Source organism: Pelodiscus sinensis, chromosome 16 (genome assembly GCF_049634645.1).
Source record: "Pelodiscus sinensis isolate JC-2024 chromosome 16, ASM4963464v1, whole genome shotgun sequence".
Taxonomy (NCBI): domain Eukaryota; kingdom Metazoa; phylum Chordata; order Testudines; family Trionychidae; genus Pelodiscus; species Pelodiscus sinensis.
In genome coordinates, this window is record NC_134726.1 from 26,872,482 (window position 1) to 26,892,066 (window position 19,585).

Sequence of the window (19,585 nt, forward strand, 5' to 3'; positions counted from 1 at the left end):
CTAAACAGATTCATTCTTGGGCACTAACCTCCAGCTTTTGTTTCTTTTTCTTCGGTTCATTTTCATGGACTAGCTCTTCCTTTACTGCCCCAGAGTGCTTTAATTTTTTCTTCCTTTTTTCTTCCTTCATTTCTGTTTTTCTTATTCTTTTCTATTCTGAAATAAAGTAATTGAAACACATTTGCTAATATGTTTTAAATCATAAGTATTTCTGTATTTAGAAGATAACCAGAATCTTTGCAGGAAGTTTCACTACCTCAAAGACAAACAGGATACACAGACAGCACGTTTTTTGCTGACAAGAAAATTTGTGTTCATATCACTTTGAAACCAGACCCCTTAACATATCTGCTTGCAACTAAAATTAATATGTTTTTGAAGGATTTTCATCTTATTCATTGTGAGCACAGTAAGACAGAACTACGTTCACACTGCAGTAGCTACAGCAGTACTGATGCAGCTGCATTGCTGTAGCATTTCAAGGGAAGAGAAAGCTCTCCTGTTGAATTAGTATCTCCTACTTCCATAAGAAGTGGTAGCTATGTCAGCAGGAGAAACTCTCTCACCGCCATTGTCCTCACCAGCTCCTAAGTCAGTATAACTTATGTCACTGAGGGGTATGGATTGTTCACACTCCTAAGTGATGCAAGTTATAATGAAGTAATTTGTAGTGTACACAGTCTAAGATATTGTAAATAAGAATGCTAATCCCCACAGAAAGCTGAGGATTTGGGATAACCCCTTCAGAACTCAGTGGCCGTGTCTACACTGGCAAGTTATTCCGGAAAATCAGCCGCTTTTCCGGAATAACTTGCCAGCTGTCTACACTGGCCACTTGAATTTCCGGAAAAGCATTGACGATCTAATGTAAAATCATCAGTGCTTTTCCAGAAAAACTATGCTGCTCCCATTTGGGCAAAAGTCTTCTTTCGGAAATCTGTTCCGGAAAAGGGCCAGTGTAGACAGCACAGTAGTGTTTTCTGCAAAAAAGCCCCGATCGCGAAAATGACGATCGGGGCTTTTTTGCAGAAAAGCACATCTAGATTAGCCACGGACACTTTTCCGGAAAAAGTGCTTTTCCGGAAAAGCGTCCTGCCAATCTAGATGCGCTTTTCCAAAAATGCTTTTAATGGAAAACTTTTCCGTTAAAAGCATTTCCGGAAAATCATGCCAATCTAGATGCAGCCAGTGGCTGCATCTAGACTGGCAAAAACTTGCCAGCTGTCTACACTGGCCGCTTGAATTTGCGCAAGAGCACTGACGTTCTAATGTAAGAATTCAGTGCTTCTTGCACAAATACTTTGACGCTCCTGCTCAGGGATAAGCCCACTTGCGCAAGAGGGCCAGTGTAGACAGGCACCTTAATTTTTTGCGTAAGAAATCCCGATAGCTAAAATGGCCATCGGAGCTTTCTTTCACAAAAGCACTTTTTGCATAAAAGAATCTGTGCCAATCTAGACGCTCTTTTGCAGAAATACTTTTAATGGAAAAACTTTTCCATTAAAAGTTTTTGCGCAAAATCATGCCAGTCTAGATGCAGCCAGTGTGTTTAAATACAAAATTTTATTACATCTATTTTGAATTTAATTTTGGATAACCTGTGGAAAGAAAGGAGGGAGAGATTCCAATATAGCTCTGAATTTGATGCCAGACAGACAATGGTCTGGTCCTCATAGATTGCTCCACGATAACTTACATTTTGCTACAACCATATTATGATGCTTTCACTGCAGCTTAGGACAACTAAAACCTAGAGGCTTTTTAGCTACATCATCAATGCGAAACATTCAAGGGGTTGTGAACAAAAATACTGCTGCTGGATACCTCCATGCCATCCAGGCAGTACCTAGCCTGACAATTTCCAGAAAAAGGCTCTACCAGCTCTGCACCAATTTGCATACAAAACAGCATTTCAAAAAGTTACTGAATTGTAAATACAGTAAAATATCAACTTTATTTTGTGGCCAGCAGTGTGGTATGCATGCATATAGAAAATATCCAGCTATCCTCAGACGGTCAGCTATTACAATAATTACCAGTGATTTTAATTATATCATGTTTATTAGTCACTTGTTTGCAACTAAGGCTGCTGTGTTTCCTATGAAGTACCTATGATGAGCAGACACGGGAAAGGAAGTTGACAGTTGTACGGTATTTCATCTCACACTGAGCTGCAAAACCTACTTTTGTTAATCTTTAAAGTGCTACCAGACTATTTGTTGTTGAAGTTTATACCAACAAAAGGGTTACTCATTTGGTTATTTCCAGTACACAGGTGGCAAGAACTTTTATGACTGTAATAGGATACACTAGTACTGATGAGTGCTTGTCAATTACATTACCTTCAGGGGTTTTGTAGTGCTACCGCCTAGTCTCATTCTCTTTAATTATGCTGCTCACCTCCCCTTTCACTGAGTACTCTAACCAGAGCCCGATCGGCAACCAGCTTATTGCAACCCCGGGGCAGACTGGAATCATTTGCGTTTCAAAGAGCCCACGAAAGCTCTGCAATCAGGATACTGCCGGAGCAGAGCTCGGCGAGGAGCTAGAGACAGCACCCGCCTTGCACGGAGTCAAGGCGGAGAGAGCCTCCTGCAGAGCTGCGGAACCACCCAGGCCCAGGACGCGTGGGAGCCGAGTCCAAGCACTTAATGGGACGGGCCCAGAATTTCTCATTGGGAGCATCCGGCCCCGCCTTGCCCCTCACCCTCCATCCCAAGCCTTTGCCAACCCCCTTCGCCTCACTAGGCCCTCAGCCAGGGACACCGAGGAGCCACCTGCGCTGCTCCCTCAGAGCGCGGGGAGCCCTACGAAGAGCCCCCCAGGCAAGGGGACAGTAGAGCAGACTCCCCAATAGCGGCCGCTCCCCGGGGCCCCAGGCGGGAAGCGCGGCCTCACCCCATCTCCTCGGGGCCCTTCCGCGCCCCGAAGGGATTGGAGATAAGCGCCCTCCCCAGGAGCGCCTACTCACCCCGCCCCCTCCACGCCATGCACTTCTCAGACCCGCCTCCGCCGCCCCTCAGCGCATTTAACCTGCCCTTGCCTTGGCGCGGCAGCCCGCCCTTCTCTCTCATTGGCTCCCGAAACCCAGCGGCGGAGCCTCGTTGGATTTCGCTTTGTCAATCACGACAATGGCCAATAGAAAGCCAAATTGTCTTATTCCCGCCCCTCTCCCAGGCGGCTGGGCGGCACGCGGGAAGGGGGGGGCGCATAGTGTTGAGGTCATCACTGTGCACTGAGTTGCAAGAGCCGGTCTCTCAGCTTCCGGAGTGGGCGGAGCCTCAGGAACTTGGCACTTCCCACATCCGTGGGGTCAGCCAAGCTCCTCCCCGAGGCGTTGGTCGCTCTGCCTTTCCCCTCCCCCGCTCTTTCCGCCCAGCCTGGCCTGCCCCTCCCACGTCCTGTGCCAGAGCTGCCCTGCTGTGGATGGCACGTCTCAGAGGGACAGCTTAGTCTGGATCTGCAAAACCAATAAGGAGCCCTGTGGCACCTTTAAAACTGACATTTATTTGGGCATAAGCTTGGATAGGCATCTGACAAAGTGAGTTTTTGCCCACCAAAGCTTATGCCCAAATAAAAATATTAGGCTACGTCTAGACTGGCATGATTTTCCAGAAATGCTTTTAACGGAAAAGTTTTCCGTTAAAAGCATTTTCGGAAAAGAGCATCTAGATTAGCATGGACGCTTTTCCGCAAAAGCACTTTTTGCGGAAAAGCATCCGTGGCCAATCTAGACGCGCTTTTGCACAAAAAAGCCCCGATCACCATTTTTGCGATCAGGACTTTTTTGTGGAAAACAAATCTCAGCTGTCTACACTGGCCCTTTTGCGCACTTTTGCCCGAACAGGAGCAGCATAGTATTTCTGCAAAAAGCACTGATTTCTTACAGTACGAAGTCAGTGCTTTTGCAGAAATTCAAACGGCCAGTGTAGACAGCTCGCAAGTTTTTCCGTAAAAGTGGCTGATTTTCCAGAAAAACTGGCCAGTCTAGACACAGCCTTAGTCTTTAAGGTGTCACAGGATTCCTCATTGTTTTTCCTGGTGTGGATGCAGCAGATGCCAGAGTTACTGTGCCCAAGGGTAGGGTTGCCAGGTGTCTGGTTTTGAACCGGAGAGTCCAGTATTTGATCTTTCTGTTTGGGAAACAAATTGAGAAAATATAAATGAGAAAATATAAATGTCCGGTATTTTCTAAATCAGACGTAATGTAGATTGTGATGTAATGTCAAGGGTGTCCAGTATTTTTGTTGAAACCATTTGGCAATCTTACAAGGGTGCACACTCTCCTGTGCCCCCACTGACATGTACCTCTGCCCTAGGCTGCTAAGTGCTCCTTATCCTGAAGCAGCCCTGCTATCACTGGAAGAAGGAGGGATCTGCAACTGCGTGGGAAGTAAACAAGGGAGCTGTATCTGGCCAATAGCTGATTTAGGTATCTCTCTTTTAGGATCACACAAAATGAACACCCTTGCCCTGTACCACCTGATCTTGGAGACTCTGCTCCTTTTTCCAAGCCCTACCTCCCACTTCTTCCCTTTCCCCACCCTCACTTTCAGACAGATAGGATGCAGGAGAGGCTGAGGGCTCTGGCTGTGGATGTGGACTCTGGGGTGAGCCTGGAGATGAGGGGTTTAACATGGGGGAGGGGACTTGGCTGGGGAAGGGGTGAGGGGTGAAGGCTTTGGGAGAGGACACTGACCTAGGACAGAGGCTGGGATGCAGGAGAGGGTTTGGTGTGCAGGCTCTACGAAGCAGTGCTTACTTCAGACAGCTCCTGGAAATAGCCAGCACATCAAGCTTCTAAGCTCCTAGGGTCAGGAGGTTCTGCACACTGCCCACTCCCACAGGTGACACCCCACAGCTCCTATAGCTGCAGTTCCCAGCACCATGCAGATCCCTGTGGCCACCTCTGCATCTACAAGCCAGACGTGGGCCACATGGAGCCAGAGCAGGCAGGGAGACAGCTATGCAGCTGATTTGACTTTTAGTGGCCTCATAAGAGCCACCAGGATTCCTTTTTGACTAGGTCTTCCTGTCAAATCAGATGCCTGGCAAGTCTAAGGAGGAGTCTGTTTCCAAAGAAGAGCAAGTTGCTCTTAAAAGGACTGAAGACCAGCACTGGGTAGTTCAAAAGCTTGTCCCTCATTACTAGAAGTTGGTCCACTAACATTTCACTGCACCCATGTTATCTTTAACAGGCCTGGACATATTTATTTGTGCAATTTATGCTGCTTGCTGTAATGCAGGGCAGGCAAAATATGGCCTATGGGCTGAATCTGGCCCATAGACCAGCAGGATCCTTGGGCAGGCTCCTGACCTACCCTTCCCCCATACACCCCTCAGAGTGGCCCTACGCCCCTCTGCCATGAGCTGGGAGGGGGTGGGGCAGAGAAGAGGCTTCATGCACTACCCTGCCCCAGCACAATCTTGCAGCTCCCAGTAGCTGGGAACCAGCTAACCAGCACTACCTGTTTGCAGGGCAGGCAGCACATGAAGTACTCTGGCCTGGGGCTCATTATGCTCAGAGCAGTACATAATCCCCCACCGCTGACCACTATGAATGGAGGCATGGAAGGCAGAGAGCCTGCTTGAGGAACCTGCTCACAGTCAGCACAGTGTCAACCTGTGAAACTCCTTGGCGGACGACCTGGTGAAGGGTAGATCTTTAACAGCCTTCAAAAAAAGAGTAGCTAGATTCATGAAGGTTAGGTCCGTCAATGGCTATTAGCCAGGATGAGTAGGAACTATGGCCCTAGCTGCTGTTTCTCTGGAAGTGGGAAACAGGGGAGGGATCAGGTGATGATCACCTCCTGTGATCCCTCCCTCTCTGGCATCTGGTATTGGGCACTGTCAGCAGACAGAATACTGGGCTAGACAGACCTTTGGTCTGACCCAGTACAGCGGCTATGTTCTGCTCGGTTACTGGCAGAGAGCCACATAGGAAGCATGTGGCCCTTCACTGTTTGCCAAATTCTAGGAGTAGCGCCCTCCCAACAAAAATTAGTGCCCCTCTCCCCTACTATAATGGCCAAATCTTAATCAGGCTGAAGTTTTGCCCTGTCTGTGTGGAAAGAGTGATTGGATTGAGTCTATACATGAGTTTATTTGCTGCCACCTGGCTAAGGATAAATGTACTGCAGTTATTTTGGTTCTCTGAATCAAAGCACAGTTGTCCATCATTCACACAGGAAGTACAAAGCTATGGTCTACAGCTAGATACATGCATATTGAGTGAATGGAGAAATGTCAAGTTACCTGTTCACTAGTTCCATGAACTGATTTTTAAATCTGGAAATTGTAGTATTTGAAAACTTTCTAGTCAAATAACTTAACACTATAAAGGAAACAGAAACAGACACTGTTGCTCAAGTCAATGAGAGTATACCTCTTACCATAAGAGTACGGCTACTTGTTTATAAATATTTCCCACAGATTCTCCACTATTTATTCAATCAGCAGTTTCCACAGTCATTCTTCCCAGAAAAAGTTTGCTATGATTAACAGTGCCAAAAAGGGGTGTATTTGCTTTCTGATCTGAATGAGTGAACCAGAAAATTTTAGTATAGTCTAGCATATGTACTAAACAGAAACATACAAGCTGAGCCTTACTTAAATTTTTAGGATGTTAAGTCATTTAAACACCAACTCCTAGCACATCTAGGCTCCTATGAGCATCACATGCTCCCATCCCCCACCTCTTTATCAGAGACATTAGGAAAGAGGAGCTGATGGGAGTTAGTGATCACTAGCAGCCAGCTTAATAGCCAGTTCCCACAGAGCATTGGCTCCTGGCTGCCCTGTGTGCAAATGCTAAATTCAAGTACCCTTTTCAAAGAACCTGATAGTTAACATCCCTACTTTATGACTATAATATGGCAGAAATACAAGTCTACAATATGGTGCTTGTGTAATTTAACACTCAAATCTATAATCTAGAGTTGAAATAGCAAACAGTTAAACACCTCAAATAGCAAATGTTTCATTCTATGTCCTATTGTGACCTCCTGTGGTGAAATGTAGTATTACTGATACTGAAATTGCTTCCAAATTCAGGACTACATAGTTAGGCGGAGGAAGTGATTCTAGAAGACTGATTTTCCTGGGAAATTGGTGGGGAGAGGTGGTATGGGAAATGTATTTGGCACCTAGTTAAGGTTGTAGCATAATTTCTGGAAGCTATCTTTAATGCTCTAACTTGACCACCACAGAACCTTGAAGATTGGTATAGCACCTAAAGATCTAGGGCCCCTTTAGTGGAAACAAAAGCCATTTGGTCAAAGGAGTCCCAAAATACAGTTCTCCCTCAGAAGAATTAGGACCACCACACCCATCCTTATCCAAAAGGTACCATTTTCTATGTCCACCACTCACAACTAAGCAGCTTTCTAGAAATCACACTGCTAAAAAAGGCTGAAAGGAATAAGGTGCTACAGCATCCCATACCCCTCAGGGCATAGCTTAGCAGGGATCAGGGTGCATATAGCAAGAGGACAATTCCTAGACAATTTTAGACTGGCCACAATTTCCCAGTGTTAAGCTAGTTTATAACATTGAGGGGACTTAACTGCCCTTTGTTGTGATAATTAAGTTTGTCTAGAGAGACCATAACCATAGGAGATTGCAGAGTACCAACTGTTAACAGGAGATAGTAGTAATGTAAATGGCTACATGCATCTTTTACTACAAATAGATTATAGGTTCAGAAGTTTGGGAGGTAGACTCATACAACAGAGCAAGATTGAGCATGAACTCCTTGTAGCTAGTATGATTAAGTAGATACCGTTAGCCTCTGTTAATTCTAAACCAGTGTTCCAACATAACAGTCTGTGACCCTCTATTAGTGGAGATGGCATTCTGCCAATGAGACATGAAATTGGAGGTCTTGAACACCTAGCAAGTTTACATGAGTGGAGTACAGTTCCAGTAGTTACATTCTTTATACTGAGTCCTTCCAGCTCATCTGAAGGAAGACTTTCAATTCTTAAATCAGTGGAGTGTAACAATATATGCAGTTTAAGTCTACAATTAGCTATTTTGAGGACTTCAGTTTTCCATTTAGAAGCATGGCATGATTTGCTTATAAGTAGTGAAAAAGCCCCTAATAGGGTAGAACAGAGCATATTTAATAGCCTTCATTTGCTGGAGGCAGAAGATACTGTTCTTCCCATTAGGATGTAAGCAAACTACCCACATTCCCCCTGCCTTGCTGGCTGGGAGGTAGGAAGGGGAAGAGGAGAAGGAAGCAGAAGCTGGTGAGTAAGGAGTCAGCTTAAAAGCTGATTTCCCCTAGCATTGGAATGCTACCTGTCAGAAGCAGCAGTGGGAGGCTGCCATGAAGCAGCCCCTGTCTGAAGGGGACTGCTACAGGGTGGGAGGGGATGCACCACAGTAGGGGAAGGCAGCCCAGCCACCATGGACAGGGGCTGCTCTGGGCAGGCAGCCTCATGCTGGATCCAGGACCTACTCCTGCTGTGCTTTTGCAATTTAAATTTAGGAGCAGCCAGGCTACCTGCATGCCCAACTCCTGCTACATTTAAACTGCAGAGCTGCAGTAGGGGTAACTCCTGGACCTGGTGCAAGCTGGGATTGAGCCCCTTCCCTTATCAACTAATCATAGCATCTAAAAACTCCAGCTACATGATTAGCCACTTACCTGCCTCTTAACATCCTTACTTCCCATCACAGTAAGGAAACAAATCAACATCTCACCCATGTTTCTGCACTAAACCCATCAAACTTTGTAGCACATGCTGAAGAGATTTCTAGTCCCAGGACAAATGAGTTCAAAGATGTTTCTGCCAGCCCAAACACCTCTGCTGAGCTGCATTCTACTTTGCAGTTCAGACATAGTAGATAGCAGATACCAGTCTTAACTCCAGCAGTGGAGTCACTTTCCAGTTGCACTCTGCAGCAAATATAACTCAGATGTCATGATCACATTAACTTGCTTAGTGACTATAGTTTATAAGATGTCCACTGGAATAATACTGATTGAAGTATTTGTTCACTACTTTAGTGCTTCCTTACACCATATGCACAGTGGTTTCCTTGCTCTTTGATTTTACAAAAAAATGCTTGCTGTTCTAATCAAACTTCATGTGTTCTCTCCATTTGGAATACCTAATGTTACAGTACTGCTCTATACTTTTGTAAGGGACATTTATTGAACACTAGAGATTGAGAGAACTATTTTATTTGCACTATAGAAAAATATACATGCTTTAGACAATACAATTACATTAATTTAAACATCTAATGGCTGGAACAATGTGACTGGCCCAGCTCCTCAGCATCTGAAAGAACAAAATTACAGATTTAAGTTGAAGTCCTCAGGTGACCAACTCCAACAGAGAATGTTTGAATAGCTATTTTCTTTAGCTCAGCCATAACAGACTATGTCACTTAATACAAAATTGACACAAGTAACCCTATACTAAGTTCCTACATTTTGGTCATGTCAAGTGCAGACTGAGTCAGCTACTAGGTCACTAACTAGTTATAGATTTAGTACTCAAATTGCATATGAGGATTTTGTTTGCCTCTGTAGCAACTAGCTACATCTTTACTCCTGGGGGATTCTGTGCAAGTTAAGTTTCACACAATATTTTAGAGTCCTGCATATTTTTGTACAATATCATGGTTTTAATTGATAATTGTTTAAACTGGAATGAATGGGGATTGGATTGAGGAGCACTGGCAGCAGTACTATTACATGGAGTTTAGGTAATGCAGCTAGTGTTGACCCTTTACTTCTAATTAGAAATCAAATAAAGGCAGTCATATGCTCAGCATTACATCACAGGCAACTGAAGATCAAGTGAGGGCTGGGGACTAACTCAATTTATATGACTGACCATCTCCAGAAAGGTCATTAGTAAACAGTTCATGCAATACATTTGAATAGCATATTTTTTCAGTCTCAAAATGTAGATCAGTTCTGATCACTGAAGTACCATAAGCATTTCTGAAGTCCTGCTGTTCTTTACAGTAAGGCTTATACCACTTAATGGAGCCTTAATTCTCTCATTACACCTGTTTTAACCTCAGGTGGAATTCATTAAGGACAGGAACTCCTCACTAAGCAGGCAGGCTGCTACATTCTGTTTTTCCTGAGGGGGAAGAACCTGCCCCACATCTACCTCCTCAGAAATACCCTAAAACCCTGCTTTTACCAGGTGCTCTGGGCACCCAAACCAGCCTGCCTACACTGCTGGGGAAGGATTGATAACTGCTCTAGTGGCTTATTCCCCCCCCCATCTGAAGTCATTTTTCTGTAGGGAAGCAAAGCAGTCTGTAGAATTCATGGCCTCTATACACATGCACTGATGCAGAATTCTCCCAGGAGTAATATCTTGGATTGTTAGAGGCACCTCCCCTATGCTCCTGACATTGCTGAGATGGCAGCTAAAGAAGTTGTAATAAAAGCTGTCAATAATCCTACAGCCTATAGGTAGAGCTCTGGTTTAGGTCATCCTATTTTGACAAGCTTATACCTGTTATGCTGAGGATGCCTGCCCGACGACATTCTGTTTGATCCTGTTGGCCTGAAGCTGGGTTCAGATGCTCTCATTATAGCTGCATATCTGTAAGGAAATAGAACTGTGCTGAACACTTATTTATTCAAATCACATCCACCTATTTCCTGATTTGTGGAAAACTGGTCACCCAGCTGCTCTAGAATCTTTGGAACAAGAAGGTAGTTGTGCTTATAAGAGACATGGTACTTCATTAGAAGAAAGACTCAAATTTATACTGTTTCTTACTACAGCAAGACTGATACTATGGGAATTGGTGCTTTAAGCCAAACTCAGTAGAAGCTGGTGAGTGATCAGACAACTAGAAGAAGAGTCTGTTGGTCTTTCTTCCAAGCATGTTCTCAAATTGCTCTCAGAAATTAGTCCTGGAGGATCTTTAACATTAGAAAGAGCCAAATTCTTCAGCAAGATAGCTGGCCATCTGCATCCACCAAGAGAGAGCAGCTATAATAATTTGACAACTCATTCATCTGAAAGTTGGATGATGGTATTTCTATTGGTTCTGAAAAAAGCTGGAGGTAGGCAAGCATTTCCTTCATTATGAATTTTAACATCCTTACCCAGCTTTGGAGAGGGAGTGACCTCCCGCTTTGCAGTCATGATCCTGAGGATGCCGATGTTTTATACAGAAGTTTCCATGGCAGTGGTTACAAATGAGCTTTATCATCTCTTTCCTTTTGCAGCCTTCTTTTGAGCACTTATTGGTGAAAACCTTAAAGATAGTCAAGTTGCTTTAGCTCAAGCAGGAAGCACTTCCGCACATTACAAAACTTGCAAGTACTCTGGCCAAGAGGGTGTCCAGGCCTCTAAATTAACCTGAAATCTAGAGTGCAGTTTGAGGAAACAATTGTTCCAACTGCTTGAATTCAGAGTGATCTATTCATAGTGCTCTAATCAGTAGATGTTATATTTTGCCCAGCACAAGTGATAGTATGTTCACAAAGACCAGAAACACTTGAAGTCAGAGGTACTAAGTTTTTGGGTCTTGATAAATCCTTATAGCTTGGTCACCAATTAGAACTAGAAAGGGAAGAGTATAGCAGTTTAAACAGGTAACCGATAAGCTCATGCTCATAATTGTTACCTGGGGAGCAATTAGTGTCCATATCCTCCTTTCTTTGGAAAGGGGATTACCTGAATGATTGGGGTTCTGACCCCATTTGGGGAGTGGTGTTCCTAGAAGCTGGTCCCAATACTGAATTCTCCCCAGAACTGAAGAGTTTCAGTGTCTGTTGCTTTTTTGGGGGTGGGGGGTAGTGATCTCAGCTCTGTGCCTTGGGTGGGGGAGACCAAGAGATCTGGCCCAGCAGGACTGAGTAGTGAGAAACTAGAGTGTAAGGAGACCAGTGTCAGTGGCTGTGTCAGCAACCCAGAAAGCAGCCCCAAAGGGGTCTTCTGGGAACACACCCTGTCACATACTGCTCACATGATCAGCATGGGCAAAAAATTAAAGTGAGTCTAGCAATCTCTTCAAGTCTTCCAGAGGAAACTTGAGGCCTAATGACATGGCAGTCAAGTGAAACCTTCATTGTTGCTGCTTATGTCAGGATATGCAATTGGGAGGCTTGTCTCTATAAGCATCAATTTCAAAAGGAAGTTTCCTTACCCTCTGAGTGGGATCATATTTGCAGTCCTTGTCCATGTGTGCTCCAACGACAATGTCTGGCATCTCCCCTCTTCTCACAGGGATGGGAGTGTTACATAAAGGACATACTGGAACCTGAACATCCTTAAAAAAAAGGACAGTGAAGTCATTGGATTAGAAGTGAGAAAGCAAGATTCCACTTGCTTTGGAAAGGACACAACTTAGATTTCCAACCATTGCTTTCAGAGAGGCAGAAAAAGTTAACTGATTGACCCGCCATTCCCTATACCAAGATTTCTTCAGAATTTCCAGCACATCTACTTCAGCAGCACTGGATTCTGTATTTCCAGTTTCTACAGAAAGTCCACATAAACATAACTGCAGTTAAAGCTGGTCAGCCACAGTTAAATCTCATCTAAGTTGCTTTTAGATATGTACTTTTCAAATCTCAAAAATCACTGCCATGGACTTGGTTTCTTCCCCAATCTTGTGTATATTTGTTGAGTTTCTCAGACCTGGTATACCACTACCATTCTAGAACAGAGAGGTACAACCTAGGCTAGTGAGTGGTCCTCCTGCATGAGGGCTGCAAGATTGTCCCCCAGTATAGAGTAGTTTTGCTAACTGCACTGCATACCTGACGTGTATGGGCATAGGCATGCGCATGGGTGTGCCCAGGCACCCCCTAATTTCAAAGGGCCACCCTGGTGCACTGGGGAAGACACTGCACAGGGTTTGCCATGCATGCGTGGTTAAAACCGGCGGGTCTTAAGACCCCACAGAAATAGGCGGCAGGGAGCAGAATTGTCACCCTGCCTCCCTAGCAAGCGAGGTAAGTTTGAACCCCAGGCAGGAAGGTGGGGGGGGTGCCCGCCCCCAGGCAGGGGATGGGAGCAGCGCAGCTGGGCTGGCCCAGGGTCTGGGACAAGGCGGCTGACCCGGCCCGGGGGGGGGGGGGGGGGGGAAGAAGGGAGGAGGAGATGGGAGCAGCACAGCTGGGCTCAGGGCAGGGACCAGAGTGGCTGGGCTTGGGGCAGGGGCAGCACAGCTGGCCTGGCCGGGTCAGAGCAATGAGGCATATGCACACAGCTGTCCCAGGGAGGGGGGGCAGGGCGGGGGGCCCCTGCAGAGCTGCTTCCCATCCCCCCTTCCCTCCATGCCAACCTCATGTTCCTCAACACCCCCCCCCCCAGCTCTGCTTCCTGCACCTCCCTCCTCCCAGCCAGCCCTGCTTCCCCCCCTCCTCCTGAGGCTCCTGTGCTGATTGACTGGAAGGTGGGGCACATTCACCCCACCACCACCAGGCTTCAGTCTGGCACCCAGCTGGAAAACCAGGAAATACCAGACATTGCATGTGTCCAGTATTTTCCTGGAGATAGATATATCTATTTTTTTAAACACACCCCCACCAGACAGAGGGCCCAAAAACCAGACACCTGGCAACCCTATGAGTCGGACCCGGTACAGGCACCAAGTGATGGGGAGACTGCTGGAACTTTGGGAACCAGGGACTGCAGGGTGGGGGTTTGTGGCCCAAAAAGGGGTCTGAGAAACCTAAGAGAGTAGGGGGAGTGCCAGAAGGGTGACAGTCAGGGCGATCCTAGAACTGTTAGACCAGCTGGCGGCAGCTGGAGGAGGGAAAAATAGGGGGAAGGGTCAGAGGAAGGGGCTCGTGCTGAGGGGAGGGGGCAGGTCAGGAGAAGAAAGGCACCAAGGGACAGAGTGAAGGAGAGAGAAATGCCAGGGGCCAAGTGGAGACAATGGGGGAAAGGGCAGGAGGGGAAGTGTCAGGGAGAGGGGGGACAAGATGATGCTAGGAGAGGAGAGAGGAAGGGCTTGGGGGGGCTAGAGGGGAGAAGGGGAGGTGCCGGGAGAAGGCTTGAAAGAAGGGGTGGGCATGAGGAAGGCAGGGATGGAGCAAGGCATGTGTGGGGGCACGGGGGAATGAGGGCAGAGGGTGGGCACCAGAGAAAGAACAAAGGGGGCAGGGGCAAGGGAAGGTGCAGGTGCCAGAGGATTCTGGGGGTGAGGCAGAAGGGCAGACACCTGCAGGGGAGGGACCAGCACCAGAGGAGAGAGGCAGGGCAGGTGTATAGAGGGAAGTGTTTGAAGAGGGGATGAAGAGGGGTAGCTCACATAATCAGAGTGGGGCTCCTGGAGGAGTGGGCACAGGGGGGAGAGAAGGGCTGGTGGAGAGGGGCAGGTCTCAGGAAGGCTGAGGGCAGTGAGAAGGGCAGGAGTCAGGACAGCAGAGGTGGGCGAGGGGTTGGAGGGCGGCAGGCACCGGGGGAGCTGATGGAGCAAGGGGAGGAGATATGGCAGCAGAGGGAAAGGGTAGAGGTTTATAAGATACTTATCAATAACTTGGGTGCCACAGTGGCGCCCCCAAACAAGCCAAACTCAGTACTGGTGCACAACACAAAATGTATTGTGCTCATGGGAAGAAACTAAGAGACACTTCCCACAGCCTCTCCACCCCCTGAGTTAATGTCACACACATTGGGTTAAAGGAATTGCAGGGTAGTTGCATTGGGGGTTGGTGAGGGCCAAACTAATCCCTATTGGTAAGAGGATGGTGGGAAAAGTCCTGGGGGGGTCACATGACACCTTTTATTTCTGGTCATGTGCCAATATTGCCCCAAAAGTATTACCCCCAGAGGTGTGGCTAATGGGGGTCAAAGTACATTTTTAAAAAATTCTTTGGGTGCACACCCTAATGAAATGTGCTGTGCACACCTATGTTTATGGGATGTGCTGAGTGAACCCTAACAGTGCTTGATTAGCTGCAGAACCACAATGGGCTGTATGGGGCCCACAGGCTGCCCACTGCTGTTCTAGTCAGAAGCGACTAGAACAAGGAATACAGGAGAACAAGTATTTGAAGACAGCACCTTCCTTAGCTACATTAGGTCAATTTTGTCAAGTCATTCTGAACCTAAACAAGGCTGTATTTCTGTACTGTAACTTTGCTGGCTTTCTAGCAATGCAGACCTCTTGAAGTCTCAAACTCCAGTTTTCATATTGAGCCATATTATATAGGTCTAATGTTATTACTAATCAGACTTTCCACCCATCAAGTGTTCTGTAGTTTGCTGTTAGAGGTCATTCTCTATAAAGTTAAAATATTGGAGAAAACGGAACCCTCAACTGGTAGACATTACATTGCTCAAGTAGCAAGGTATTATATCTGCACTCTTTATGGAAGCCCAATTTAAGTGAATGATGGAATCATGTTTGATCCAGCTTAGAAGTGTACCATTTGAACTTTAAATTTCAATTGTAAACTAACCTGAGCCTGCTGGGCCTCCTGCTGCAAGTAAAGTAGGCCACAAACCCTTATTTAGATTTCAAAGTTGGCTTTCATTTAGCGATGTGAATGTTTAGCCAGTAAGTTTCACCCCGAATGGGTGAGGATTACTTGTTAAGGTTAAGCCATGGGGGCTTGAGCAGTTCCCTGCCTGCTGCAGAAAGAGGGCTGCTATGGGCCTGCCCTGGACAGGGGCTGCTCTGGCATCCTGCCTGCAACAGGAGAGCCCTCTAACTGGGCTGGAGCAACCCCTCTTGCCCCCTGCCCCCTTAATTGGTTAAATCTGTTTAACCTATTGAATGGAATTTTACATCCATTTACTACTTTCATAACAGTTAGAAAATCCAGAAAGTGCAAGCATTTGGTATTGCTGTAAGACTTACCTTCTTGTATGCAGAAGTGCATTTGTGTTTGTCATAGGTGATGTGATCTTTACAGAAAACTTCCTCACATGCATCACATTTTAAAGGAAGGAAATCTATAAGAAGCAGACAACATTAAAATCTATGCAGCCAGGGAAGACATTTTTAAATTGTCTCTAACAGTCATTGTGAGTTAATGCCTCATGCAAATATCCAAGCAGGCATCTGGTTATTCAGAATAAGACTTCTAAATGAAGCTAGCTTAGGCCATACCAAGATGTATCTTTTGGTGAGCAACAGGAAGAGATGCTTCTTAGTTAGAAATTGAGAAGGTTGCCTCCCTTCCACCTATTAATCCACAACTTACAAGAACTGTTAAACTGCCCTGTATCCCCTCTCAACCACAGCAGCCACTAACAGTTTAGGGGGCATAATTAGAGTCACCACATACACTAGGATAAACCTAAGCCTCAAGACATCACATTTGCTTTAGTACATTTTATTATACCCAAATATTAAAGTCTCCCAGCTATTAGAGTGAATGGCTGAGAGGGGTTATAAAACTGTAGCTTTTGCATCTGCAGTTATTCTTGGATATCCTTAGGATTAATAATTGGGCCTACATATAAGAGGAGAGTCCATGCATTACATCAAGGAATCCACATATTTTGACAGACATGTTGTCTACCTACTTTGCCAGAGTCCACAGCCTGAGATGCTTCTGAGTTCTAAGGTTTCATTGATGGTTGGTTTGTTTCAGCTCTGGCTGTAATTCTAGACACCTAGAAGTCTGAATCTGAGATCTGCAATAGTTTAGTATAGGACAGTTTGTACAGAGTAGAGCTACTTGCTTATTTAGCTCCTCTTTTCCTCCAAGATCTGTACTAGCGACTATCAGCAGGTTTCAAGTCTCTTCCTGTACTACTGTGATAGAGACCAGACATTAGTTTAATCATCCTCAAATATTAAGGCCTTGAGATACAGGCTTTTCTGCTCTTGTTTCTCCAATGGCCCAACAATATAATATTTTAAACCAGCGTTACAGTATTTGGTTTCGGTTGTTCCCAAAGAAGTGCTGGGAATATTTGTTTGTTTGTGAGGAACATCTGTCTAAGTAAACAAGGTGTGCAATACTAGAGTTCTCAGAATACTGATGAGTTCATTTTATAAGACTAAGAGATACTGCCTAGCCACATTCCTCTAGTCCTGGCAGTGAAGACATGTTCCCTAAATTCCAGTTCTCTGAATCAGGAAACTTCCCCCCCCCCCCTTCCTCCTTCACCTCCGGGAGGCTTTGAAACAGTCCACTGTCATTTATGGTGTCAGCGCACCACTACCAGTCAGAAGAAGATCTGGATTTTCATTCAGCAAGTCTCCAGAAGTTGAGGTGTACCACTTATGTGTATGGAGGTTAGCTTTGCAGGAACCCAATTACCTACTGGACTACAGCAGATAATTTAGTCTACTACAGTCTACTAACAACACCAGCAGTTGCATTGGAAGTACTTCTTACCCAGCTGTTTGCAAGTTTTTTCTGAACAATGCTTGCCCAAGTCTGGGAACTCCATAATAGCAGATCCTTCAAGCTGCTTGGCTACTGCACCAGTTATCTTCAAAATAAAATAAAATCGAAGTTTAGTTAATTGCTGCATCAACCAAGCACCACCTCAGCCTCAGTAATCACAGCATTCTGCAGGACTGATCTTTAGATTTAAAAAAAAAGCTAGGCCAAGGTATTTGACTAGATCAGTGCGGAGAACTGTTTTTTGGGCCAGGGACCACTGACTCTCAAAACTCAGCTGGAGGCCACACAAAAGCAAGCAAAAAACCCAACCCTCACTGATGTGCCTAACGACACGTTCCACACGCCCTCACACACCGGAGGCAAGGGGCAGCAGGATAGTAGATTGTGTGTGTGCTCCAGCCCTATGGTGAGGGCATGGAGGGGGGATGGGGACTGAAGCACCAGCACAGGTGCGGGGGCAGGACGCCATGTTGAGACTTAGGGCCAGATCCAGGTGAGCCAGGGCCATACCCAGCCCCAAAGCCTCAGGCTCCCTACCCCTGGGCTAGAGGAGTGATCGGCCTGCTCTAGCACTGAGAGGAGGTGGGGATCACCACCCCCCGTGCAGCACAAGCTACCAACAGGGCATTGGCCGCAAGTGGGACAGGCCAAGGCACCAGCTCCGCCTCCAGACACCTGAATGGAGCCGGACAGGCCAGCGCCTCCTCAGGGCAAGTGGGCCGCAGGAACGAGCCCTCTCGCCCCGCCCTGATCCCGTGGGGACGCGGCTCGACTCCCCAGCGCCCTGCCCCATCTCACTCCATCCCTCCCTGCTGGCTACGGCTCACAAGCGGGAGAAGAACCCGCCCCGCCAGCGCCCGGCCCCAGGGATGCAGCCGCTTCCATAGACACAGCGAGAGGCACCGGGTCGCCTAGACGCACCCCGAGCACTCACCACACGCGCTGTCCTGGCTACTGCGTCTCCGCCACTGACGACCTCTCCTACCCTCGCCGCGCCGGCTCTTTTATCCCACCCTCCCACCGCGTCACGCTCCGTTCAGCCAATCCCGTCTTTGTCGCGTCATGCCTGGCGCATGCGGTTAGGGATGACATCAGCACCCCGGGCCAATCCTAGCTCTCCGTTGGCGCATTCTACAGCGCGAACTCGGCACCCGGCCAATCAGTGGCCTGCATCTGTGCTGAGTCACGGGGCGGCGGACTGTAGGGCTGCTCAGCTGTGAGGGACGATGACTGTGCGGGTTTGGGTGTTCTGGAAGAGCCTAGACTAGGCAAGGCCCCATCAGCCCCAAAGTGGGTATTTAGTAGGGACAGGCTCCCCACAGTTGTTCAGGGTCCCCACAGCACTGGGCCAGGTATCAGGTAAGGGCAGGATCCCCACAGCCCTGAGGGAAATTACATAGGAGCAGTGTCCTCCTGAGCCAGCCCTTCGGAGAGTAGATCGCTGAGGAGTGGGAACAAGCAAGAGTGAAAGCCTGGAAGCTAGAAAGCCCTAACAGTCTTCTATATAAAAATTCATACAATCTTGTTTCTATTCTTTATTGGCTGTCACTCATGCTCTCTGTTCAGCACTGCTGTAGAGGCTGAAATATCATGTACTATAGCTAGACTGGGGATACCAGGCAAACTCCACGTAGTGTCAGGAAATAGGCAACATCCATGTTGTGTAGACAGGAGCATGACTATTTGTCTTGCAGTATTTGTATATAGCCACAAATGTACATGACTATAGTGCAGTACAACATTGGAATACAGCATGTTGCCTGTCTGAAACTGATGGCCATCTAACATAAGGGTTTGTCGAAGAGACTTACTGATAAGCCTACATGAGACCCAATTTATCTGTGTCTAACTATTCAGCTGTGAAAGACTCAGAGAGGTAGCCGTGTTAGTCTGTAAGGGCACATCTACACAGCAAAGCTAAAGCTGAAATAAGCTATGCAACTTCAGCTATGTCAGTTACATAGATTAAGTCAAAATAGCTTATTTCACCTTTTGGTGCTGTATACACAGCAGGAAGTCTGAGGCAGAGCACTCTTCCTCTGACTTACTTTACTCCTCATAAAATGAGGATTATAGGAGTCGGAGTAAGAAGTCCTCCAGCTCACCATTATTTTGATATACCTTTACTGAAAAAATTTAAACAAATGGTCCTTTAGCACCTTAGAGACTAACAAAAAATGTAGGTAGTGTCATGAGCTTTCGTGGGCACAACCCACTTCTTCAGATGAATGGAGCAAGGTGTCCAGAGGTACAAATAAATACAAATACAAG

At 46.6% G+C, this 19,585-nt stretch overlaps 2 protein-coding genes across 6 annotated transcripts in view; both read right to left on the reverse strand.

Annotated features, from left to right (window-relative positions):
• CHLSN (cholesin) overlaps positions 1-3,179 on the reverse strand; it is a 236,458-nt gene extending 233,279 nt beyond the window's left edge. The window contains exons 1-2 of one of the 5 annotated variants that reach the window (XM_025178724.2): positions 3,044-3,179; positions 29-156 (exon numbers count right to left, since the gene is read on the reverse strand). In XM_025178724.2, the coding sequence (XP_025034509.1) occupies positions 29-130 (102 nt within the window). In that variant the 5' untranslated portion in view covers positions 131-156; positions 3,044-3,179. Of the gene's footprint in view, positions 1-28; positions 157-2,342; positions 2,842-2,898 lie in introns of those variants that run through there. The other 4 variants (XM_014580942.3, XM_006112849.4, XM_006112848.4 and 1 more) reach the window with 4 other exon arrangements.
• A 5,998-nt stretch (positions 3,180-9,177) lies between these two features.
• ZFAND2A (zinc finger AN1-type containing 2A) lies at positions 9,178-18,329 on the reverse strand. The gene is made up of 7 exons (XM_014580958.3): positions 18,249-18,329; positions 17,303-17,399; positions 15,811-15,905; positions 12,142-12,264; positions 11,096-11,247; positions 10,494-10,583; positions 9,178-9,293 (listed from the first exon to the last, which is right to left on the reverse strand). Exons 2-7 carry the CDS (start codon positions 17,355-17,357, stop codon positions 9,287-9,289), a joined length of 522 nt encoding a protein of 173 aa, XP_014436444.2. The 5' UTR covers positions 17,358-17,399; positions 18,249-18,329; the 3' UTR covers positions 9,178-9,286.
• Positions 18,330-19,585: the final 1,256 nt, after the last annotated feature.

Coding starts and splice junctions, on each gene's coding strand:
- ZFAND2A (XM_014580958.3), bottom strand. CDS start 17,357: ATGGAGTTCCCAGACTTGGGCAAGCATTGTTCAGAAAAAACTTGCAAA. Junction 15,906..17,302: donor AAAAACTTGCAAACAGCTGG/GTAAGAAGTACT, acceptor TGCTTCTTATAG/ATTTCCTTCCTTTAAAATGT. Junction 12,265..15,810: donor GCACTTCTGCATACAAGAAG/GTAAGTCTTACA, acceptor CTTTTTTTTAAG/GATGTTCAGGTTCCAGTATG.